Source organism: Leptinotarsa decemlineata, unplaced genomic scaffold (genome assembly GCF_025532065.1).
Source record: "Leptinotarsa decemlineata unplaced genomic scaffold, Ldec_3_MD MMD2_tig00000251_RagTag_RagTag, whole genome shotgun sequence".
NCBI classification, from domain to species: domain Eukaryota; kingdom Metazoa; phylum Arthropoda; class Insecta; order Coleoptera; family Chrysomelidae; genus Leptinotarsa; species Leptinotarsa decemlineata.
This window is the reverse complement of record NW_027412547.1, coordinates 10,514,905-10,532,951: the sequence shown is the minus strand read 5'-3', so window position 1 is coordinate 10,532,951 and position 18,047 is coordinate 10,514,905. Positions and strand designations below refer to the sequence as shown.

The 18,047-nt window shown below is 34.9% G+C and overlaps 1 protein-coding gene across 10 annotated transcripts in view; it reads left to right on the top strand.

Annotated features, from left to right (window-relative positions):
* Window positions 1–18,047, top strand: part of rut (adenylate cyclase rutabaga) — a 599,728-nt gene that overhangs the window by 551,610 nt on the left and 30,071 nt on the right. For 9 of the 10 annotated variants that reach the window (XM_074173689.1, XM_074173685.1, XM_074173688.1 and 6 more), the window contains 5 exons: window positions 5,111–5,296; window positions 9,510–9,788; window positions 10,104–10,360; window positions 12,634–12,874; window positions 13,190–13,571. In XM_074173689.1, coding sequence (XP_074029790.1) covers window positions 5,111–5,296; window positions 9,510–9,788; window positions 10,104–10,360; window positions 12,634–12,874; window positions 13,190–13,571 — 1,345 coding nt within the window. The remainder of the gene's footprint in view (window positions 1–5,110; window positions 5,297–9,509; window positions 9,789–10,103; window positions 10,361–12,633; window positions 12,875–13,189; window positions 13,572–18,047) is intronic. The other variant, XM_074173683.1, reaches the window with a different exon arrangement.

The window sequence follows — 18,047 nt, the reverse complement described above, 5'->3', positions numbered from 1 at the left end:
GGAATTGTTATGTTATGATGTTTAGTAATTCGTAATTTTAATAACCAAGTAAAAGTAATACATGAATGATAGCTCATTTTAAACGAAACAATAATTTCCTTCTCCTCAAAAAGACGTTACGTTATTAGGAATAACAAGCTTAACCTGGTCAATTGATTGAGTTGTTTGTAAAGATTCTGGAAATGAAAATTGACAAGTTTGAATAAAATCATTCTTTGGATTTTTTGACGTAGCAGTTCCAAATAGTTTGTAGGTGTACATGTATATAGAATATATCAAAATAATTTTGTAATTCATTTTCATCAATGTTTACAAAGTGACTCAAAAAATGGTGGGACTTTTACCTTTCTATACAGTAGATAACAAATGCAGGAAAATCGTTATTCAATAGTACTTATGCATAAGATAAATAAGAATAACATGGGAACAAAAAAAATACATTTGTGGGATATTGAGACCTGATTTGAAGTATATATGTCATTTGATAATCCCAAAACAGATTATTTTTCATATCAATTCTTAGGAAATATCTGAAACATCAATTACTATGGAACAGCTCTTCAAAGGCTCATTCATTACAATCCTTTTCGCCTACTGTCATCAAGTATTTCTAATTGGTCGACTACTCTACCCCACTATCACAAAGCAACCTACCCTAACAGAAAGTTAACTATCTTCAACTCAATACCTAATTATTGAGCTATTCATTGATATATTTCTCCACAGAAGTGAAATGAGCAAACAGAATGGGAACATGTTCATTATCATTGTGTGAAAGTATTCTACAGTAAGACATAGTTAGTTTGCAATAGTCAGTAAATAGACTCCAATCTTCTACGTAATAAGTTTTCAATTCCATGAACTTCAGTAATCCAACAACATTTCATCATTTTTACTGAATTTTCATTAGTAATAAAAAGAGCGATACATCTTTTCTCTTTTACGAAACTCAGAAAACTTCGGAGGATAAGCATTTAGTCCAGTCGAAGACCATTTTCCGGTATAATTTTGCCAAACAGTCAGATGTAAAACAATGATTTAGATTCTGCTCCATCTCCACTCCACCGAAGGTTACTTCTAACTTGGTTGTGGATGCAACCCTTTCTCGGGTGTGAAAAATTTTTCATTGAAATTATGTCAGGCAACGGATTGAATGACTTTTTCTGAGAAACTGAGTGTGAAAGTGTCAATTTTGAACCCTCGTATTCAGTCGGTTATTTTTAAATATCTCTAAAGTAAGTATTTTATCGAAAACATTATTCCTAGAATGTAGCTTACTGAGAAAAGAAATGTCGATTCATGATGTCTTTTTGAAGGTTGATGTTCGTATGGAGACAGCAGATGATTGATGGAAAACCCCTTTGATTTCCATTCATTTTTTTAAACTTTAGTTTTTTTTTGTATCATAAAATTCCGTTCCGAATTCATCAGAAGATGTTTTACATTTGTTTGTTTTGGATGGAACGAGGACCAAACTGTGATAAGGTATCTAGTATGGATAAGGACACAAGTATATGCATTTTACAGAAAAAATTGTATATAAGTGTTCTGATAGCTTCTTAAAATGTAAATAGTAATTAGTAAATACACTGATTTATTTTATTTTGCCCATGTTTTTGTTTAATGATGAGAAATGTTATGTATCTAACTATCTAAATTGCTGGAAGAATTGATAACATTTATACATTCTGAATGAATTATACCATTCATTTAAAGTAGAACTCATGTGAATGAGTTCCACAACGAATATTTGAAATACAAACTGAGTAGAGAAAAGTATCTTCTGTATAATTCAGTGTTCATATAGAAATATTTGTTTCGAAAGAATTTTTTTCCTTTCGTGTAATTCAATGTTTATATGAAAGTAGCTGTTTCAAGAGGACTTTCTTTCAGTTTGTGTCTGAAAGTTACTTCTTTGCATGATCTACATATCCATGTATAGAGTTACTTATTTTCAAATTGATTACTTCCTTCCTTTCTTTGGAAGATTCCCTCGTCCTTTTTTTGTATCAGATGGAGTAGTAGAAAGCCAAAAACTTTCTTTCCCAAAAATTAATCACTCCTAAAAATATAACCCCTTCAATTCAGATTAGTTCTTATTCGTCAAACATCAAATTTGAAAGTTTCAACATGAAGTAACCAGGGAAAACTAATAGAACATATTTTTCAATTGCTTGAAAAAACTTCATTTATAGTTTCTGATGAAGTTCCTGAGCGAGTTATGGTGAAATTATAGTTGGTCCTTATGTTTTTCGGCAACAAAATAATGTGAGAATAATTGAAAATAATTGTTGCCAGTTCACAATTTACTTTATTAATGTAATATGCTCTAGTAGTTTAACCAGTTCAAAGTACTTAGTTTTGAAAAAAGTTAAGCTTGAAGTTGAAAAGGCGTTTTTGTAATTTTGTACAAAATAGTTTCTTAGTCAAATAACTCGAAAACCTTTAAAAGTATAGCTCAACTATAAGTAGTATCCATCAATGCTCCAATTGATAGTTTTGAGTTATTTTGAAGAAGGGGCAAATTTTTGTAAAACTACAAAAATGCTGTTTTTACCTAAGTTGTTTTCAAATCTTAGCACTTTGAACCGGTCAAACTTCTAGAGTATATTACAAATACATGAGTAAAGGGAATTTTGAAGTGGTAATGATTATATTTTCAATTGGTAATTGATTGAGGGATGATTTTCACAATTTTCATAACTTACTTTCAAGCACTTCTAAAAAGGTTCTGTGGAATTGCCCGTAAAATGCATTGTTTTTTGGTTACTTCTCTTTGAAATTTTCGATTCCGACGTTTGAAAAATGAGAGGCAACTAACAACAAGGTATTAGTCTTTTTGTATTGGGTCTATAATTTTGTTTTTTTGCAAGCTACAAAGCTTCAATTTTACTAAGAATAATATTTTCGGTAAAGTACTTACCGTACTTGCTTAGAATTAGTCAATCTATCATTCCCGGACTTATTTTCCAAGAAACAGTTTTCACCCCCTGGATTAGAGGGTAAGTAGAACCTCAATCCAAATTTTGAATTAGGCAGAAAATCATTCTTTATTTCGAAACTATAAAAATCATACATTTTTGAGGGGTATCATATGACTACAAATTTAGTATGATGGTCTTGTGGTCTGTAAATACAAACACTGAATATATTTCGTTACTATTTTGTTAAAATATATATTCATTACATACATAACAGAGCTAGTTTAATTGTTAGTGCAAACTCTTATTTCGTTAGCCAGTATGAAAACAATGAAATAATATTATAGTTTAAACCAAAATGGTTGAAATCGAGAACGGAAGAATTTCAGTCTTCAATAATTTGCTTAGAGAGTACGGAGATTATGCAAGTTTTTTGAAGTTTTTGTAAAAGTTACTGTTATTCACGCTTAGCTCATTTCGGAAAGACCAATAATTAGTATTCGTCTTGAATGAAAAGTAATTTTTTGTGGAATTTTTATCGACCTCCCTTGGATATTTTCACCTTCCACAATCTGAAAAAATATGAAAAAATTGTAATGAATAACTTCATGAAGGTGTGGAAAAGGCAAACTTTTGAGTTCCCCCCGATAAGTTACTGCGTGAATTCGAAGTATTTTTCACAAAGAAAAATGAACGTCTCGTATTTGTCCTTTTAAAGCCATCTTTGCTAGTCTGGAATTCATTGGAAAATGAATTTTCTGTAAACATTCTCTATTGCAATAACAAGTGTATAGAGGTTAACATAACAATGTTTTATGTTTACAATAAAACTTTCTGAAGCATTCTAGTATGTTGCGTTATGTTAACAACGTTAGAAATATATCATTATACAGTTCTATTCAGATAAACAAACAATACAAATAGGTAGTTTTTCCGAATGAGAACTGGGACAACCATTTTGATTAACATATTACAATTGTATTGTATAGTTTAAAATGCGCTAGGAAAGGCGAGTACTACTGAACATGGTCCATCAGACGTTACAAATGCTTCAGTTTTTGTAATATTAACGAGAACTCTTAATGGTTGATTGTCCATATGAACCAATATGGTTTCTAAAATCGAAAATGTTTTTTTTTAATCAAAGAGACTTGAGAAGATTGTATTTATTTGTATTTATTTGTTCATACGTCCTATTCGAAAACGATTTTTCATTTGCCACATATTGAATCAAAATGCTTTTATGCTTTTATAAAGTAATGAAAATGACAAAAATTATTTGTAGATCTCAAATTAGTCAAACGATTTAAAAATTATCGTCAAAAATGAAAGTGGTATGAAAACAATTACTATTTAAAAAAATCAGATAATGATTTTATTCAAAGTTCCCAACTTTGAGTTCATTATTCTCGAAAAGTTATTCCCGTTATTTCTGAGTACAGAACAAGTTTTTTCAGGCAATATTGAGTTAAACTGGAAACTTTATGTATATATGCAGGTGAAAAATGAAAAAAAATGTTACTTCTTTCAAGAAGGAACACCTTTTATGTTTAACATGAAATATTTGAGTGAAATTATTCGACGCTTCATAGTGTAGATTGATTATTTGTTTTACCTGTTGATTTAGCAGTGTCTAATACATGAACTAACACCAATAATCCAAGATAATCAGTTTCAATACCGGTACTAACTACTCTTGATGTTTGTTATCATCCGCTTCGTTTTCTTTTAAGCTTCAAACTCTGCCTTCATTGGATAGTGAGCTGTAACACAATCGTTAAGACATTTTACTAATCATAAAATCATACAGCTTTTGAGCATCATTATATTGAATTGGTCAACATGAAGTAAAATAATTGATTGCTTCCAATTATCATTAGTTGAATTTTTGTTAGATTTGATTTCAGCAAAAAATTATAATTAATGATTCATTGAATGTTTATCAGTTTTTATTGTTTCTAAACTTGAACTGAAAAATTTTAAGTAGAATAAGAGAAGTACCAAAAAATCAATTAATTCAAATAATAATTCTGTTCTCTCAATAAAACCCCAGTTCTACCAAATTCTGTGATTTTCAAGAATAGATTATCAGTTATTATGCTTCTATAATCAAAAAATTGGTTGGTTGACCAATTCTAAACACTTAAATACAAAACCAAATGCCGATCCTAATTTCACCATATTTCTAGAACAAAGTTACGGAAAAGTTCAAAAGGCCTTTTAAAAAGAGGCATTCCAGCGTCTATCATCAGCCATCCAACAGGGTCAACAAATATTTGGCTCAAGCCATTGAAGCGAGGAGTGTAGATCGAGAAAAGTCTACTCATGTCAATCTCTTCACACTGTGCTTCAAGGACAGGCATAAAGAAAACCAGGTAAATATTTGATTTTAAATTTTTTCTAATATTAGTGTGTTATACCGGGTGTCAACGAATCTATTAGACAAGTCATAATTTCTAGACTATTAGGAGAATTGAAATGAGATTTGGTATAGTTGAATGGTATGTGGAGAGGAATGTTTTCACATATTTTTCACTTTCCGGTCACTTCCGGTTTCAGCGGAAACGGCTCCGGTTCTGAATTTTTAAATGGAACACCCTGTATATTGTAACATTTTTGGATTTCTGAGACAATTCTGGATCAGAAACTGACATTTCCGGAAGTTTTTCAGCCTACTTGATTTTTTCAGAGTCACTTTTAAAATTGCATCTAGGTGGCCATGATCGGATGTAAACTAATCTATGGACCTCAGGTGATATCAGAAAATTGCAATAGCGGAGTTTTAGTGACTAATGTGTTGAATATGAATGAGACAAGTTTACAAAATAACATTTTCGTGTCTAACTATTATTTTTCAAATGGCGACCATTTTTTGACAAGCAATTTCCGAAAAAATGATTTTTTGACGAATCTAACGTTACTAATTTATTTGCGATTGGATCAACAAATTTAACAAATTTAACTAATAATTTCAGCGATGCACTTAGATTTTTTGCAATATCCTAAGTTCTTGAAAACTCCACTATAGTAAATATTCAAAGTGCATCCCTCCTTGTTCAAGACACATTTCAGCTCGTTCAATTGTTTCTCTCAACACGTTTTGTAACATTTGAGGCGATATACTTCTAAATGCCTGTTGAATCCTTTCTTCTAAGATTTCGAGAGTGGCTGGGGATGTTGCATAGTAGACCCTTTCTTTTACATATCCCCAAATGAAGAAATCTAACACAGTCAGATCCGGTGAGCGGGCAGGCCACCGTACTGGACCGTTGGTTGCAATAACTCTATTATTAAAATGCTCTATTAAAAAATCAAGTACGTCTCTGCTATTATGGGGTGGTGCTCCATCTTGCTGGAAGTAAATTTGCCGTAAAACTTCTAAAGGCATATCATTAAGATGATCCTCGATTTCATTTTGAAGAAAACCCAAGTATCTAACCCCTGTTAACTGACCTTGAAACAATATTGGACCAATTATTCTGTTTCCAACGATACCAGCCCAGACATTGACGCCAAACCTTTCTTGAAAATTGCCCTCTCTCATTGCATGTTGATTTTGTTGGGCCCAGTACCGACAATTCTGCTTATTAAACATGCCATTATTTGTAAACCGTGATTCGTCGGAAAATAGAATGAAGTTGATAAAATTTGGGTTAACTCTATGATTTTGAAGCAACCAATCACAAAATACTACTCTTCTATTGCCGTCGTCAGCATACAAATGTTGATGTAACTGATATTTAAATGCTCGATATCCGTGCTTTTTCAGTATTTTTCTTGCTGATTCGTGACTTATCTGCATTTCTCTACTAATTTCTCTTAAAGAAACCGTTTTGTCAACTTCTACCATAGCAAGAACGTTAATCTCAGTCTCCTCATTTATGACAAACCTCTGTTCTGCGTCTCGATTTCCCTCTTGCCTAAAACGACTCTCAACATAGGGAAAATACTGATGAGATGGGTGTTGCCGATTGGGATATCTCTGAGCATACAACTCAGCAGCTTTCCTTGAATTTCTGTGGCATTCTCCAAACAATAACAACATATCCACTTTTTCACTTTGAGTATACATTATTTCGACGAAAAATTAAACTAAAATTAACGAAAATCAAGAGAAACTTCTACTTTCTGCTCATAAAGCTTATGTCACTGTCATAACCTAGGTGAGCGTTTTGTTCTCCAAAGTGAACTTGATGGAAATAACCGCAAAATATTATGCATCATTCCTATCCATGGCACCCTTGACAAAAGTAAATGAATTTGTACCGAGTATTTTCCTCAGTAATATTTAATTTATGTTCTTATTTGTAATCCAATCGCAAATAAATTAGTATCGTTAGATTTTTCAAAAAATCCTTTTTTCGGAAAGTGCTTGTCAAAAAATGGTCGCCATTTGAAAAATAATTGTTAGACACGAAAATGTTATTTTGTAAACTTGTCTCATTCATATTCAACACACTAGTCACTAAAACTCCGCTATTGCAATTTTCTGATATCACCTGAGGTCCATAGATTAGTTTACTTTTAAAATTGCATCTAGCCACCTAGATGCAATTTTAAAAGTGACTCTGAAAAAATCAAGTAAGCTGAAAAACTTCCGGAAATGTCAGTTTCTGATCCAGAATTGTCTCAGAAATCCAAAAATGTTACAATATACAGGGTGTTCCATTTAAAAATTCAGAACCGGAGCCATTTCCGCTGAAACCGGAAGTGACCGGAAAGTGAAAAATATGTGAAAACTCTCCTCTCCACATACCATTTATCTGTACCAAATCTCGTTTTGATACACCTAATAGTCTAGAAGTTATGACTTGTCTAATAGATTCGTTGACACCCGGTATAAATAGGTAAGTACTCCTTGATCATTCCCATATTGATTTCAATTTAAGAGCCACCGGTATACAGCTGTTTCAGCCTATTGGGCATCGTCAGTACCGGGCAGGCGGTCCTCGATTGAAGACAAAATGAGAAAAAACCAAGAAAGTTTTTCCGATGGCATTTCAGGTTAGCTTCCCAAATTTCTGCTACCGCAGTTGTCGGTTGATTGGTCAAACCACCAACACTGACATAAAAACTTGGCAAGTTGACTTGGGTGTCACACCAATAGGTGGTTCCACTTATGTTTCGCTTGCGTTCACGCAGCTATTTTTATCAAGCTCTTTCTTGGTTTTTTCTCATTTTGTCTTCAATCGAGGACCGCCTGCCCGGTACTGACGATGCCCAATAGGCTGAAACAGCTGTATACCGGTGGCTCTTAAATTGAAATCAATATGGGAATGATCAAGGAGTACTTACCTATTTATTTTTTGATTTTCATGGAATTGGTTCATGTTTATTTGCAAATTATTAATTTTTATTGAAAATGACACAATGTCTAACTTATCTCATATACACCTTTAGTTTCCAGGTCCATTCTGTCTCCGTATTTTTTCCTCAGCTTTTTTGAGATTTTGATCCAATAATTTGAACACAGTTCGATGTGGTTGTCGTCTTTCGGGATACAAATTTAAATACATTTCCGATGTCCTAACACTGTTTCTATCGTATCTGTAATAAATTTGTATCATATCTCTTTTTTCTTTATTCGTGAAAGCCATTTTTCGCCAAAAATTGAATGACTTGTGCAATAACAAAATGTCATAGAGTGTAACAAATTGAAAGTCAAATTTATAAATATCAAAGTCAAAGCCTATTATGATAAGAATTTTTTTTCGATATCTTCAGTTTTTCGAAAAAGAATGATTACTAATGATACATCATTGAAAAGGTAAAATCAGGTTCTATTCAAAACAAAAAGACTCCATGTAGCACCTATATATATATATATATATATATATATATATATATATATATATATATATATATATATGTGCTTCAGGGCTCCTTGATGATGAAAGCATAATTTCATTGAGGAAGTAAATCATTCAAGAACGTGTGAATAATTTCCATTTTGTGATCACGATAAATTATTCCAAAAAGAGCAATTTTTCTTACACTCGTAGGAAAAATATATTTTTCGGACCATGAAGAATGGCTCTTTTAAAATACATATTAAACATCTCGATGATTATTTTAAAATTCATGAAAAGCAACATTTAGCAAATTTGAGGAAGGTATTTTCCACCTTTCCAAAACTCACTAAAGCGTTATTAACGCTATTCACCTGTATAACTTTCTTCCGTCAATCTATTGTTTCATTCCGATACGATTGAATATATGACGTATTGTAAACAAAGTACGTTAATGTTTATGTTACAGGTGATCCACTTTAAAAATTTTTAATTGAAATGTTTATTCAAATAGGCAAATCCAAGTTATACCAAAAATTGTTCGAAAGTTAACGAAGTGTAATTTATGATCTTTAATATTTTTCTCTTTTGATTGTGGAACAGTAACCACCAATATTCATAATAAGCATCGTTCAAAATTATATTAACTTACATTTAATTACCTTGATTATCGCCGTGATTTTGTGAACTGCAACTTATCAATAATAGAAGTTTACGTCGGTATTCAAGCATAGGTACCGTGTTTTTTTTTAACATTTTGATAACATTCACAATATTCAATGATTTGACTTTGTTTCAGTATCACGACGATCTGGATGTAGGTTACAGCTCGACATTGGTCTGCGCGTTGATCCTTCTAGTTCTACTTGGCACCTTGCAGGCCACGGTGCTTCCTCGTACCATAATTTTACTTCTTTTGTTCCTAGTTGCATTTATATGGATATCAGTTGTGCTGATGTTACTGTTAGCTGTACGCTTGAGGTGGATATTGTGGGATATCTCCCACAGTTTCGTCCTAAGGCTAGCTATCACTGTGTTTACCATCGTTCTGGTATATACAGTAGCTCAGGTCAATGTGGTTGGTATTTCTTTAGTTGATATAAAATTATTCAATCTCACGAAGGTGCCAAAGGACCTCCGAGTATTTTTTCATAATCGACAGTTCAAACTTCAATATTTGTCAATTTGCTATAATCGTCCAGTTAAACTGTGGATTACCTGTAATCGACAGTCCAAGGGTAATCAACAGTTCAACCTATTGTAAACGACAGTTTAAACTGTCAAATATAACTAATCGATACTGATTCTGTCAATTATAAAATAAAAATACTCTTTGACCCTTCGGTACCTTCGTACAAAACCAATTCACTTCATTTTGTTTTTGTTTTTTTAGTTCACTTGCCTGTCCGATACGAATTGTGTACCCCATTCTACAGCAAACATCACGCTCGATGGCAGAGACCACAGAGCATGTCCTTTGCCTCAATACATCGTTATATCTTGTGCTCTTGGATACTTGGCTGTGGCGATATTTTTAAGACTACCTATATTACTTAAAACTTCCCTGCTCGTCATCATGTCGACTATATATATACTCCTGATAGAACTATCTCATATCGAGCTGTTTCTGTGCTACGATGTAAGAGTAAGGTGAGTAACTATATTTGGATAGTTCAAATAGTTGATATCTGGAGGTAGCCAAATTGGCTACCTCCAGTAATTTGGCTAAATGCGCCGTAAGTAAGCAAAGGCCAAGAAAACCTAGAAAACCTACTCTTCGTAATTTGTTATATGCAATGTTGCTAGTGAAAAAAGCACACGATATGGGAATTTTTTCATGAAAATATTCTAAGAGTGGTGTTATCGGTAAAAAATTCTAAATGTAATTTTAGCTCTTACGCAATATTTCAGCTGCAAGATAATTTTTATTTTTGGCACGTATTTCCAACTAATTAGTCTTTTTAGTACGGCCGTATCTAATTGCGGGTACATAAAGAAACATATCGAATTTTGTTATGTATCACGATCTTCCACAATATGAAAAAAATTCAGCGTTATTAGAAAATCTATGACTCATACAACTATTTGTCCCGCAATTAACGAAAACAAAAATACACTTATCGGCAATGGGTTTGACATTATATCTATTTAGGGTATACCCATTTAGAGCAACTAATACACTGAAATTAACGAACCAAACATGAAATTTGCGAGAAATGTTGTCTTAAGGACTTATTAGGAGTAGTTATTAAGTAAACATGCTAAAAGTCTCCGCACTTGGGAGGAGAACGTAAGGTGGGAGGTGGGTGGGATAAGATCCCATTTTTGTATTTTTCGATTATATCTCGGAGACTGTAGAGTAGACTATAGAAAAGCATATTTCGAACAAAAATTGAAGCCAATTATATTTTCCAAAAAATGTTATACATACATATTTGTCAAATTTTCAACGGTTTCCAATATATACATCGAAAGAGGAGATATTTTTAGGAGAGATTATATTTCGGAAAATATCCATGCTTTTTCTGTAAAGATGGAAAAGTAGAACGCCAAAAGGTTTTTCCCAAACGAAATCAACTTTGATTTTAAGACAATATCAACACAAAAAAATAGAGATAGTCCAAGGTAAAATACATATATGGAATTCGAGGTGGAAACCCAAAAATTTTTAAGTGAAGATGAAGAGATCTATCAAACAGAAAAGGATGCAGCACAGTAACCCACGGTGGATAAACTACCATAGAGTACAGGTCGTCAAAACTCCAGAAAAGCGCAGAACGCCGCTGCCTGAACAACAAGAAAAAGGAGCACTGAGGTCGATGAAAAACAATCAGAACCTGCCATGCAAAAATAAATCAACAAGCTATAAGTGATATAACTGTGAGTCTCTTGAATATGAAGCGCCTGATCTGATGACCATATATGAGACTAGATAAAGCAGAAAAAAGGTAATGCTCTGAATTTGAATCGAAGCTGGTCCAAAATTATAGATCGACCTGACTGGCAGCAAATCTTCAATAATGGTGCGATATTCAAGGGTTACAGGGCTCAGTAGAATTTCCAATTATTCTTACCGAAATCACAAAAACCTTACCGAAATCACAAAAACAACTCCATGGTAATCGAGCAGGTAATAAGAGGACCCTAGAAAAGTTAGAGGTACTACTGAACAACTGTTCAAATCTGTTTAAAATCTGTTTTTCCGTTAACCAGCTATCGCTCCCCTACGAACGACAACCCTCAGAAGTTGAAACTTGTGCGAGCTAAGGACTAACGAGGTCTTACCTTTTAAAGTGTGATTCCTAACACGGGTTGGACGATAGCCAGTAAAAATCGATCATTCAGCTTGGGGCTTGAAAAGCCCCAAGTAAAGAAAAGGTAAAACTAGTGCAAACTTTTCGCCTCAAAGAAATTCGGTATAACGAATTTGTCGACTACATTAGAGTGCGGAGAATAGGTACATGACTTTACAGATAACGAGTGGACAGATAAAAAACTGGATAGATAGAAAACATACCAAGTTCAAAAGAAATGATGCAGTGTGTACCAATCTAAGAAAAACAAGAGCGTTTGTCACAAGCCTAATAGAAATTTGAAATTCCCTGCTCCATGTAGAGAGACTTGTAATGACCCTTCCAACTGGTAGAGTCATAATCAAGTAGTCAAAGTACCGGAGACGGATTCATTTGAAGAGTGACCAATGTTACCATGTTACCGATATGACCTCGACAAGCAATGATGAAGTTTTCCAAATTAGTTGGGAATGGCTAGGCGTAAACCAGTGAAATATTCGTGTTGTCGAGTAAATTACTAGTGTTTTTTGACCCGTAATTTTGGTAATTGAATAAAGTTGTTGATTTGCAAGTGTATTACTAGCCGTAACATTATTTTACAAAATTGAATAATTGTTATTTTTATTTCAGTTCAATTATTCCCATACACGTTGTTAGCGTTGTAGAAGTACTTATGTTTGTGCTAGCTGTTCTACTCCACGGAAGACAAGTAGAATGGACAGCAAGGCTAGATTTTTTATGGCAAATTCAGGCCAATGAAGAAAAACGAGAGATGGATGCTCTGCAACACTCGAATAAAAGGATATTATTCAACTTACTACCGGCACACGTCGCTACTCATTTTCTCGATAACCAATTCCGTAATAATATGGTAAGAAAGATATTGTGTTCATCCTTTTCTACACGTGTAGGCAACATTTATGTTCGTTTTTGAAACACCTGTCATGTGATTATGTTTTCAATTCTTGTTGCATGGTCACTGAATACCGCTAGTCTCGCGAAACTCAATTATTATTTTGTGAATTGTATGACTTTTTCGAAAGCTCGCTCAGTCGAAATCGCTATGAAGAAGACTAGCGGTTTTTATAAAGACGCTAACTAAAGAGTGCAACTATGTTTGAAATTGATGTTGAGATGTTGGCTGCACTCGGGAGTAAATACAGAACTATTAAACATTTTCTTACAGAATACTCTATCACAGGAACTATACCATCAGAGCTACTCCCGCGTTGGAGTTGTTTTTGCGTCTATCACAAACTATCACGAATTCTACACCGAACTTGATGGTAACAACCAAGGCGTGGAGTGTTTAAGGTTACTCAATGAAATAATCGCTGATTTTGATGATCTGCTGTCTGAAGAAAGGTTCAAAGCCATCGATAAAATTAAAACTGTTGGTTCGACTTATATGGCAGCCGTTGGATTAATGCCTGACTTGAGAATACTTGATGACGATGAAACGACGGCGGGAACGCATTTGAGCACGCTGGTAGAATTTGTATTTGCCATGAGGGATAGGCTACTGAACATCAATGAGAACTCCTACAACAACTTCATGTTGAGAGTTGGTAAGAAACTGAATATTTAAAAAATTTATATCGCAAACACTTGTGTTACCCTTTAATAATACAACAATTTTTAATAATGGATAGAATTGGAACTTATGTCATACCTTTCATGAATCCATCAAAAACACTTCCACACATATCTTCTCGACGCCTGCATCACCAACCGAATTGGCGTCGTTAATGGGTAATCTATTCTGTAGAGATCATCTGATGAAGCCAACTGGTTTAGGTTAGGTTAAGTTAGCATCAAAAAGAGTGTTACAATTCTGGTGTGTGAAAGAAGTATCATTGCATATATACTTTTGCTATTGTAACGAAACGAGTGCCAAAGGAAAACTCTAACAAAGTAGAAACCTGGGACATAAAAATCATAGAAATCCAATCAAAGGAATAGCTTGAAAACTTGTTGAAGTATACACAGCTTTCTGGTCATCTCTATCAGTTTTCAAAACATTCTGTTGGCAATTTGTTGAATAAATCGATCTTTGAGAAGCTATCGATCCTCAAGAAAGCCATTAATGGCTTCTTTCAAGGAACTATTTTAGAGAATCATGAAAAGCTGTAACCAAGAACACAAGAACATAGTTGAGTTCGTAAAACCTAATGACAGACTCTATCAAATTTCTTGGAAATAACAAAATAAGAACTCGAAACTCTGAGACTCATGGTTTCTCAATTTTATTATTCAAAATATGAGTGACATATGAAAGGATGTCTTACTGATCTTCCTAATTGATGGTAGCTTGAGATGTTAAATCATTCCAAATTTGTTATTTCACTGACTTCATAGCCACGGGTGTTTATAATTTTTTTTAAACGGCCTTTTGTATATCCACAAAATCTGAAAAGTGTCACAAAAAATATGAATGAAAAAATATCTATAAAAATATTCACCTATAGAGACAGTAAATTAAACATAAAATTTTTCTTTAATCCAGACTGAGATAGATCATTCACCTAACTGATTGAGTATCAAGGTCATCTGTATCTGTAGGGTAGGGAGGGTGGGTGTAGGCCCACAGCACTTAGGCCACATGTGACCAATTGTACATCCTCCCGAGGAGTTTTTTCCTAGGTCATCGTCCATCCTGTCCTTTCCAGGAAGATGGAAAGTCACTGGAAAACATCTCCTTTATATCGGCAGGTGTAGGCCAAGACTCACCGAACACACATTCTCTTTGGCAACCTTGAGGTCTCTCACGGCGGCCTCCGCGAAGGTTTTGGAAGGTACATCGACATTACTGTCGTTGCGCGGCTTCTTCAACCTTCTTGGGGTTCCCTCCGTGGAGGTGCTCAAGTCAGGGCGCTTTCCTGCAGGGGCAGCCGGTCCCTTGTCTTATTCAAGGCGGATCTCTTGGCGCCCGCCGCAGGAAGTGCCCTTGCTATTGAAGGTGGAATGGGGGGGGGGGGGGGGGTGAGGGTGCACTTATAGTTGCTGCTACTCCTGCCTCTATTGCTCTCTGTCTCCTTTTGGCCTCGGCACAACAAATGCGCTTACGCCTTGGCCTTTGTATTACATCACGAGGTGCTTTGCTATGTCCAGCCTCATTCCGAGTGGTAGATTGGGGTGAACATTTCTGTTCATCCCCAGTCACCGCCATAGATTAAGGTGAGTACATCTGTCCAGCCTCAGGATTGGTTTTTGTTTCTGTTGTGTCTGTTCATGTGTATTTTTCATTCATGTGTGTTCCCACGAGTAGCAGGGGAAGAGTTGGTCACCTCTCGCAGAGCCCCGCATTACCAGAGGAAGGTTGATTGCAATGGGGATTCGCCTGGTTCTCCAAGGAGATCGTTCGTAACCGCATATCACCCTATGGCCATTCAGCTGTCGACACGATTCCTTACACCTTAGCTTGGGTAGGCTGGTCCACGGTGGCATGTTTCGCAAAGGCTTTTGAGGAGTTTTAGTTCCCCTCACCCTACTTATTTCTGTCACTGACCAGGAGTCCGGCGACACCATCCGTAAGGCCACATTGGCATTCCGGACAGGGACCCCGGTCCCCAGGCCGTTTCCCTGGCCGTTCCCCTATCCACCACCTGGGGACGCACCCGATACGGAGCCCAACCCACGGGATCAAGGTCATGTTTTCTGAAGTAATAAGTAAATCTGACAGTAGAGATTACCTAACATATTATACGAAGAATGATATACCGGGTGTCAACGAATCTATTAGGCAAGTCATAACTTCTAGACTATTAGGTGTATCAAAACGAGATTTGGTACAGATAAATGGTATGTGGAGAGGAGAGTTTTCACATATTTTTCACTTTCCGGTCACTTTCGGTTTCAGCGGAAATGGCTCCGGTTCTGAATTTTTAAATGGAACACCCTGTATATTGTAACATTTTTGGATTTCTGAGACAATTCTGGATCAGAAACTGACATTTCCGGAAGTTTTTCAGCCTACTTGATTTTTTCAGAGTCACTTTTAAAATTGCATCTAGGTGGCCATGATCGGATGTAAACTAATCTATAGACCTCAGGTGATATCAGAAATTGCAATAGCGGAGTTTTAGTGACTAGTGTGTTGAATATGAATGAGACAAGTTTACAAAATAACATTTTCGTGTCTATTATTTTTCAAATGGCGACCATTTTTTGACAAGCACTTTCCGAAAAAAGGATTTTTTGACAAATCTAACGATACTAATTTATTTGCGATTGGATTACAAATAAGAACATAAATTAAATATTACTGAGGAAAATACTCGATACAAATTCATTTACTTTTGTCAAGGGTGCCATGGATAGGAATGATGCATAATATTTTGCGGTTATTTCCATCAAGTCCACTTTGGAGAACAAAACGCTCACCTAGGTTATGACAGTGACATAAGCTTTATGAGCAGAAAGTAGAAGTTTCTCTTGATTTTCGTTAATTTTAGTTTAATTTTTCGTCGAAATAATGTATACTCAAAGTGAAAAAGTGGATATGTTGTTATTGTTTGGAGAATGCCACAGAAATTCAAGGAAAGCTGCTGAGTTGTATGCTCAGAGATATCCCAATCGGCAACACCCATCTCATCAGTATTTTCCCTATGTTGAGAGTCGTTTTAGGCAAGAGGGAAATCGAGACGCAGAACAGAGGTTTGTCATAAATGAGGAGACTGAGATTAACGTTCTTGCTATGGTAGAAGTTGACAAAACGGTTTCTTTAAGAGAAATTAGTAGAGAAATGCAGATAAGTCACGAATCAGCAAGAAAAATACTGAAAAAGCACGGATATCGAGCATTTAAATATCAGTTACATCAACATTTGTATGCTGACGACGGCAATAGAAGAGTAGTATTTTGTGATTGGTTGCTTCAAAGTCATAGAGTTAACCCAAATTTTATCAACTTCATTCTATTTTCCGACGAATCACGGTTTACAAATAATGGCATGTTTAATAAGCAGAATTGTCGGTACTGGGCCCAACAAAATCAACATGCAATGAGAGAGGGCAATTTTCAAGAAAGGTTTGGCGTCAATGTCTGGGCTGGTATCGTTGGAAACAGAATAATTGGTCCAATATTGTTTCAAGGTCAGTTAACAGGGGTTAGATACTTGGGTTTTCTTCAAAATGAAATCGAGGATCATCTTAATGATATGCCTTTAGAAGTTTTACGGCAAATTTACTTCCAGCAAGATGGAGCACCACCCCATAATAGCAGAGACGTACTTGATTTTTTAATAGAGCATTTTAATAATAGAGTTATTGCAACTAACGGTCCAGTACGGTGGCCTGCCCGCTCACCGGATCTGACTGTGTCAGATTTCTTCATTTGGGGATATGTAAAAGAAAGGGTCTACCATGCAACAGCCCCAGCCACTCTCGAAATCTTAGAAGAAAGGATTCAACAGGCATTTAGAAGTATATCGCCTCAAATGTTACAAAACGTGTTGAGAGAAACAATTGAACGAGCTGAAATGTGTCTTGAACAAGGAGGAATGCACTTTGAAAATTTACTATAGTGGAATTTTCAAGAACTTAGGATACTGCAAAATATCTAAGTGCATCGCTGAAATTATTAGTTAAATTTGTTAAATTTGTTGATCCAATCGCAAATAAATTAGTAACGTTAGATTCGTCAAAAAATCCTTTTTTCGGAAATTGCTTGTCAAAAAATGGTCGCCATTTGAAAAATAATAGTTAGACACGAAAATGTTATTTTGTAAACTTGCCTCATTCATATTCAACACACTAGTCACTAAAACTCCGCTATTGCAATTTTCTGATATCACCTGAGGTCCATAGATTAGTTTACGTCCGATCATGGCCACCTAGATGCAATTTTAAAAGTGACTCTGAAAAAATCAAGTAGGCTGAAAAACTTCCGGAAATGTCAGTTTCTGATCCAGAATTGTCTCAGAAATCCAAAAATGTTACAATATACAGGGTGTTCCATTTAAAAATTCAGAACCGGAGCCATTTCCGCTGAAACCGGAAGTGACCGGAAAGTGAAAAATATGTGAAAACATTCCTCTCCACATA